The sequence below is a fragment of the Nestor notabilis genome, unplaced genomic scaffold (genome assembly GCF_000696875.1).
Source record: "Nestor notabilis isolate BGI_N333 unplaced genomic scaffold, ASM69687v1 scaffold5282, whole genome shotgun sequence".
In the NCBI taxonomy this organism is placed as follows: domain Eukaryota; kingdom Metazoa; phylum Chordata; class Aves; order Psittaciformes; family Psittacidae; genus Nestor; species Nestor notabilis.
The window spans coordinates 91,989-99,844 of record NW_009917782.1 but is presented as its reverse complement, the minus strand read 5'-3'; the positions used below and the strand labels follow the sequence as shown (position 1 = coordinate 99,844).

The 7,856-nt window shown below is 41.7% G+C and overlaps 1 protein-coding gene across 1 annotated transcript in view; it reads right to left on the bottom strand.

Annotated features, from left to right (window-relative positions):
* Positions 1-4,844: 4,844 nt before the first annotated feature.
* CCBE1 (collagen and calcium binding EGF domains 1) overlaps positions 4,845-7,856 on the bottom strand; it is a gene marked incomplete at its 5' end in the record, with an annotated part of 94,882 nt that continues 91,870 nt past the window's right edge. The window contains 4 exons of the mRNA XM_010009398.1: positions 4,845-5,078; positions 6,196-6,231; positions 6,768-6,803; positions 6,894-7,033. Of these exons, the coding sequence (XP_010007700.1) occupies positions 4,845-5,078; positions 6,196-6,231; positions 6,768-6,803; positions 6,894-7,033 (446 nt within the window). The remainder of the gene's footprint in view (positions 5,079-6,195; positions 6,232-6,767; positions 6,804-6,893; positions 7,034-7,856) is intronic.

Here is a 7,856-nt window from a genome sequence, read left to right as displayed (position 1 = left end):
AGGGTGGATCCCGCCTCATGAAGCTCTCAGGGAGTGCAGGAGCCGCCAGTTGGGTTGTGGAGGGGTGTGTGTCTGTTGTGCTTACACAACTCGCCCAGTTCTGCAGGAGCTCGTGTCCCACGTAGAGGTTCAACAAGGCCAAGGGCAAGGTCTTGTGCATGGTTTGGGGCAACCCCCAGCGTGGATACAGGCTGGGGAACAATGGGATTGAGAGCCCTGTAGAGAAGGACTTGGGGTACTGGTGAATGAAAGCTTGTATGTGAACTGGCAGTGTGCGCTTGCTGCCTACATGGGCTGTTGTATCTTGGGCTGCATCCAAAGGAGCATGGCCTGCTGGTCGTGGGAGGTGATTCTGCCCCTCTGCTCTGCTCTGGTGAGACCCCAGCTGAAGTACTGCATCCAGCTCTGGAGTCCTCAGCACAGGAAAGACACAGACCTGTTAGAGAGGGTCCAGAGAAGGGCCACAGAAATGATCAGACGGATGGAGCACCTCTCCTCTGAGGAAAGGCTGAGAGAATTGGGCTTGTTCAGCCTGGAGAAGGCTCTGCAGAGACCTTACTGTGGCCTTCCAGTTCTTAAAGGGGCCTGTAAGAAAGATGAGGAGAGACTCTCCAGCAGGGCCTGTTGCAATAGGAGAAGGGGGAAAGGTTTTAAACTAAAAGAGGGGAGATTCGAGCTGGATGAAATGAAATAATTCTTTCCGATGAGGGTCATTAAAACACTGACACAAGTTGGCCAGAGATGTGGTGGATGCCTCATTCCTGCAGACATCCAAGACCAGGCAGGATCTGGTTCTGGGCGACCTGATATAGTTGAAGGTGTCCGTGGTCATTGCAGTGAGGTTGGAACTAGATGGCCTTTGAAGGTCCCTTCAACCCAAAGTATTCCATAATTCTATGATTCAGTCCTCCTGGCAATGCGTATAATTCAGCTCCAAGAAAAATGCTGTAAGCAGCATAAGGAGGTTTCCTGCTATTTGTGTCCTCAAGCCAACATTTCTGTGTTTAGAAGGATTGTAACAAAAGCAGCTACCAACAGTGTAAGAAAAAATATCTTTGTTATTATGAATACAGCATAAAATCACAGTCATTTTATACACATTTTAGTATTTCATATACTTTATATAAATAAAGTGAACAGTATAGTTACTAGAATGTGTAATAGGAATGAACATATGGATTTTAAGTGACATTAACAAATTCTTGGGCCCCACCCTCATCTTTTGTTGCTCCTCTGGGGCTTAGTATATTAACTGACATACTTCTAGGAAGAAGGTTACTCAAGCTGTGATGCTACCAGTAATTCCAGGCATTACCTTAATTCCATTTACAATCACTTTTCCTCTCCTTTTCCTGATTTAGCCTGTGAATCCTGTGTCAGTATCCCCACATTGCAAGAAAGATTAATCCCGCATGTATTTGACACAGTTTTGGAAGAAAACATTTTCCAAGCTTTACAATTTTGTTAAACTCATTAACAATCAGCATTTCCCCATCGCTACACACTCTTGCAAACGTTTCCATTAAATATATTTCTAATATTAATAAAATAACAAACTCTTTTATTATTCTTCTGCTTATAACTTGATGTCTTAACATCAAAATAGTATTTCTTTCTAATAAAATTATACATAGTATTTATATGAAACAAAGTTGTGCATGAGCCTAGTAATGAAAGTAGGCATGAGCATACGTGTTTCTACATTCTGATTTTGGATTCTTGGGGGAGTTTGTTATTTTTGGAGCCACAGAGTAATAAATAATTTATAAGGTAATGATTTCCCTGGCTACCCGGTAATGAACTTAACACTGGAAATTATTCCTCTGCTCCAGCTTTATGAAACCTTGGGTATGCTGAAGAAAATGGCACTTTTCTATCTGTGTGTCTTTATCCAGAAATCTTAATGAACTGTTTCTTATACATGCTATGAAAGTTATCATAGAGTGAATCAGGAAAATAATGAGAGAGGCCTGTGCAAAGATCTTAGCTGGATGCAAACAGAAGGCTGAACCTTCCCAGCCAGCTGTGCTCTGAGGGGCTCTCCCTGCTGGGGGAATTCCTGTGTCTTCTTGGGTGGATTTAATCTTTACCATAATGTCCCGTCCTTGCTGCTGGGACTCAGCCAACAGCTTGAGGGCAGAGAGTCTGGAAAGAGGAGGGTGAAATACAGGGACAAAACCAAGGGGCAATTGCCCTCACCTTTTTTGGTGGACTAAGCACATCTGTTGGAAACCCAACTCTAGACTGTAAAAACCAATGATGCAGACTCCAAAAAGGGAAGTTATTGAGGTTTCCATTCAGAAAGGCATGTGCCGTGTTCCATGTTTAAGAGTATGTAGGACAGCTTTCTCTAGTACACTTTGCTTACAGTGAAGCAAGTATTTTATCTACTTTTCTGGTCCAGTCTCAGAATTTCCCTTCCGTACTCAAGCACAGCAGGGGAACTGTCGCATACTCCTGAACTGGATGATCATACTGGAGGAACTTCTCATTTGGTATTTGTCTGTATTAGGAAAAGCAGAGCTTAGAACTAAATTAAGTGCCTTTTTTAGAACACATCTTCTTGTGGGCAGGGAGCAACAGAATTTAGTTGGTGTGTAGGAAGTAACTCATCAAACTCATTATTCAGTATCTGATGGTCAAAAAACCCTGCAGCTACCACTGCTACAGTGGGAATCAACCTGATCCAGCAGGTGATTGTCTGGTGGTAAACATATGCAAGAGTTACATGATTTGCAGGAGTTACAAATATTACATTTGACATTTAACTATTTTACTTAAAATTGCATATTCATGAATGACCTTATTTGTATCCAGTTGCCTGCTTAAAATTAAGAAAATAAGTTAATAAATGCCTCATTTTTTAGGGGTTTCTTTCAGCCTGCCGCGTAAGACCATCCCTTTTTTGGCCACAAGTTCCTTCCCCAAGTCTTACTGATGTCTTTATTACCTGGTTCACAAGGCTGCTTGGATCTGCAACTGCTGGCAGAGGCCCTCCCAGAGGAGAAGCCCAAAGACCACAGGTTGAGAGCACTACCACTTTTTCTAAAGCTATCCCAGTGATTTAGTCATTGCTTTGTAAATATTGAAATACATATAATGTGAAGAGGAATACAGAACATTAAGGTTCTTAAATCTAATGCCCTTCTTTGTGGCATAGTGATAGTGACGAGTTGGGAAACAATCAGAGGAATTAACACATGTCTTAAGACAACATACGCAAGATAGGAAAGGTCTGGTCAGCCAGCTGTTTATACAGCATGGCTTGTACTGGTGGTGTAGAGATTACATGAACTACCTTTTGGCCTGAAATATGGAAGGGAATCCAAACCTTTACAGGCTATCTGAAAGGGGCTCCTTATATTTTTACATGTATGTATTCTATTAGAACAAGCCCTGAAAAACATGGCAAAATAAGAAGTTTTTCTTTGCATTTGTAACATGGACAAGAGCCAGCACTAAACATACTGTAAAAGTAGCAGCTACACAGATACAACATCAAAGTTTTGTGCTTAATATACTCCTTTATCTTCTAAGCATGGCAAAGTCCTCAGCAGCTGTCATAATCCAAAAGAAATGGTAACATACATCTTCTATGAGGTATGGTCTAACTTGTGCATCCAATTTTCCAGTGTAAAAAAAGGGCACTCCCATTCATCCCTCTTCACAAATATGGGATCCCATGTGCAGTACCTCACCTTAGCCATCCTTGTACCAGTTGAAATGTTCTGTCATTTGCACTCCTGCATCTACTCATACTCCTCATATATCCAGCCAAATATGCTGCAACTCTGTGTTCGAGCTCCATGAATGCTGTTTAGGTTGCTCTCATGCAGCAGAGGAAGGAAACAGATAGAAGCTCTTTGCAAACATGAGGCCTCTCTCTGGTCTTGTTTCACTTGGACTTCAGCATTTCACCAAGGAAGACATGCACCCACAGGAGGTCACACTCTGACCCTTTCTGCAGGGCTGGGATTGATTTTGTGCTTGCCAATAAGCCTACTTGACTCACTTACAGTTGGTTTTCCTGCTTTATACATCCCCTGTTCTCTTGCTCACCTTTGTCTAATGTTTCCAGCATGACTCTATTGAGAAAAGGAGCTGGCCTTCACACTGAGCAGCAAGTGAATGGTAAGGGAAAAGTAGTGTTACTTTAGGACAAACATACCTTTTTGACTTTCTTTGAACAATACTCTAGCAACACAAGTAATTACCCCATCAAGAAGTAGTGCCCTTGTATCACCGTTTCCCCTTTTTTTTTTTTTTTTGTCTTTTTCTGCCATGGTGGAGCATAATAGAAGAAGACATTTCACTTACAGCTGGCCTGTGGCCTATGCTGTGAAATAGGGGTCCACTTCTCACACTTTCCTAAGCCTGGGGACAGTAGGTGGAGACTTGAATTCAATGATGTAATATATTTACATGTATAAAGTAATCATGGACCAAGGTTGTCATTATTAATGTTGTTCAGGGATGGTGTTCAGCTACGCCTCTATCCCTGACAAAATTTGGGTACTGGGTCATTTGGACATATAATGCAAGGTAGGCAGATAAAATGCTGTGATCTAGTTAATGCTAGAGCGTGCCTGAATAGTATTATATACTGAGAAGTGTTTCTTGACAGTCTAGGTACAATGCACAGTGCAGGCTTGACAGTATGGAATTACTACAAGGAGGCTACCATGAATCTGGAAAGCTACAGTACAAGCAGCATGGTTGTGGAAAAGCAGAGAGAAAACGGGGAAATAATATATATATATAAAAGTATATATATATTTTTTACACTGTCAGTGCATTTTTATACTGAAGAACTCTAAAGAGGCTCTATTTTTCAGTAGGCATAGCTAAGGATGGGCCGCCTTCTGTATCCTGGAGTCTCTGGGTGCTGCCCGTGGTTTGTAGTCTTCTCCAGATCCAAAATCTACTGTGTCATGATAGTTCGTAAATTCCTGAGGTAACGGAAACTCCTCTGTTGATGAGTGAGTCCTGTGTCCAAATACTCTCTCTTGCAGCTCAGCAATGTCGTTTCTGATGTCTGCCATCATCAGCAATAGGAAATCAAATGAACCTGGTGGGCCCTGCAGTCACAAGGCACAGTCAGAAATAATAACCCACTTCAGTCTCGCAGTTTTCAATCAGGTTGATATAATTACTCTTGCAGGGATAACATGGTATAATATTGCTTCGTATCAATTCCCAAATGTTAATGTTATGTTTTTGAATCAACTAGCTCAGGCAACTGTTTTCAAAAGAAAGCAAATGTTTTTGCAGACAGAGGGTAATTTACATTTGTAAGAGGCTCAGCCCTTCAGTTACTTAACAATTCCTTTCCTGTATCTGCCTCCTAAGATTATTTTAGCACCTCATGGGAATAGAGGAGATAAATCTTGCTTGGTTCCTTGTGTTCCTCCTTATTAAACTGGTAGAAATTACACTCAGAATTACAAATCAATCAACAATTATTATCTGTTTAAACATTTTCTCAAGAATGCTTTTATTTGGAAAATGTCTTTTCAATATGGTAACCTTGCTGCTGTCTATCATAAACTAAATATATTGGCAATTACAATGCAGAGAGTAGCCACCTGATTTTATCTTTTTTTAGAAAATCGTCTCTTTTTAGCTGACTTCACACAGTAAAGTACACTGTTTAATACCGAGGACACCCTGCTGGACACACTCTCAAAAATCCATTCCACCAATGAGAAAATACCATAAGAAATAGATTTTTAAGCAGTTCATTGTGAAAAGAGATTGTAAATACTTATCCTTCTCCTGATGACTTGCTCAAAGCCTACAGCTTCCCAAATCGTAGAGAGAGATGAGGGCCAGGATTTTAAAAGGTTCCAGGGATCAAAATCCCATGAAGAGCAGTGGCAGAACTGTACTAACTGCGTGGGATCTCATGCTCCTGCCTTCTGAGGATGTCCCACTGCTATTGTAGGTCAGAGGTGCACTTACTACCTTCAGTGTCACACCCAGCAGGGGAAGAGGTGTGTAGGCAAAAGCACTTGGATGAAAACAGGTAGTAATTACCTGTTACTTTCTTTCCAATAATATTTTCTGTGCATGTAAATTATCTTTCACTGTGCTTATGAAAAGGTGCGTTTGTTTGTTTGTTTTCCTTTTGGCTGACTTGTTGTATGTTGTCAGCATCACTCTGTTGTGGAAGTTCTTCTGGTGAGCAATACTTACAGGTATCCCTTTCGGTCCTGGTGCGCCTCGCTCCCCCTGTAATCAACACCATTTCAGTTAGTTTGCTGTGACTAAAGGAAATGAAAAAAAAAATTAAATAAATCACAGTTTGCCTCTACCAACTTCTTTACTTACTGTCCCCAGATAGAGAATCATCAGTTTACACTTGCTCAGAAAAAGAAAAGGTGAAGGAGGAAGGCAAGGAAATTGCCAGTAATTCTAGTGAGAGAAGAGTTGGGCACTTCTGATACTTCTTCTAGACAGTAACAAGCAAACCCTTTAACATGAGAAATTAATACATCTAATGAAACAGGTAAAACATCAACATTTCTTCATGGAAAAGTCAAAAGAACTGTAGAAAGGACAGGAAGCTGCTGGCAGACTTAAGGAATGTCAAGCACAAAATAGCAGAGGAAAGACATGAAGACATGGGACAATGGGATATTTTCAGCTCAGCAAAGGAAATGAGACGGTGAAATGATGTGACTGCAATTGTGCAGAGTGTCTCTCTAGCAAACCTGCACTTCACGTGTACATGTGCCCACATTATGGAAAACAGTACCTCTCCTCACCTTGCTGCCATCTCTCCCTGGGGCTCCTGGTGGGCCCTGCAAGAGAAAAGTAAGCATTCACAAAGAGTGTCAGACGTGGAGCTAGGGCCAATTGTGCAATGCACAATGGGAGATGAAAGTACTGACCACGGGGCCCCGTCTGCCCTGCTTAATATGTGATATGTCTGGAGATGGGCCCATAGGTCCCATTGATCCACGGGGTCCTGGCTGTCCGGGAGGTCCAGGTGACCCAGGAACTCCTTGACTCCCTTTTGGTCCTGGAGCCCCTGCAATCAACAGCAAATGTTACCTCCTTAGGGAAAGCCCTGAGGACACTTCATCAGTGCAAGCAATGGGGATGGACCATTTTTTTGAACCACCTAATGAACTGGTTGCCTTAACACACTCAAATCCACAACAACACAACCAACACAGCAGTCATCTGAGGCAATATTACTCCTTGTCACAGTAGCTACAAGAGATGTTCACAAAACGATTAAACCTTGTGTATAGAAGGAAGCCAAGACTGCCACTGCCAGGTGGTTAGGGACACTGGCTGGGAATGAAAAGAAAAGCAGAAATGCCTTATTTTCACAAAGAAGAAAAGAACAAGTCCCATAAAACTCATAGGAACGTTGGATCAAAGGCATCTACTATGCATGACTGGCACAGAAGCAAGCCCTTTTCAGTGGTAGGCTGCTTCTGTTGCTTCTCTCTTTTGCCCAGCATGGTAGCCTATGTATTAGGGGCAAAAAAGGCTCTTTTATTCCATTTTGGTTTATATCTTTTTCAGCTTCTGCTGGGTCAGCAGAAAATGTTAATTTTCAGGAAGCACATAGGCCACAAAACATATGTTTAGCTCAAGAGAAACACTGTGAAAAGCAAAAAGGCAATCTGGCACCTGAAACAACATTTGCACAAAATAAAGACCATTAAAGTGCCACTAGCTGAATTGCTTAATAGTGGAAAGCACTTTTCTTCATACTGAAGGCATGTGAAACACGTAGAAGATGAAAGAGAGTAGAAAGGGCTCAGCAGGACAGAAGATGTATAGTTAGGGTTTTCAAAAGGAGTAAAATCAAGTTCAGTGATGAACCTCAGGCTCCTGCT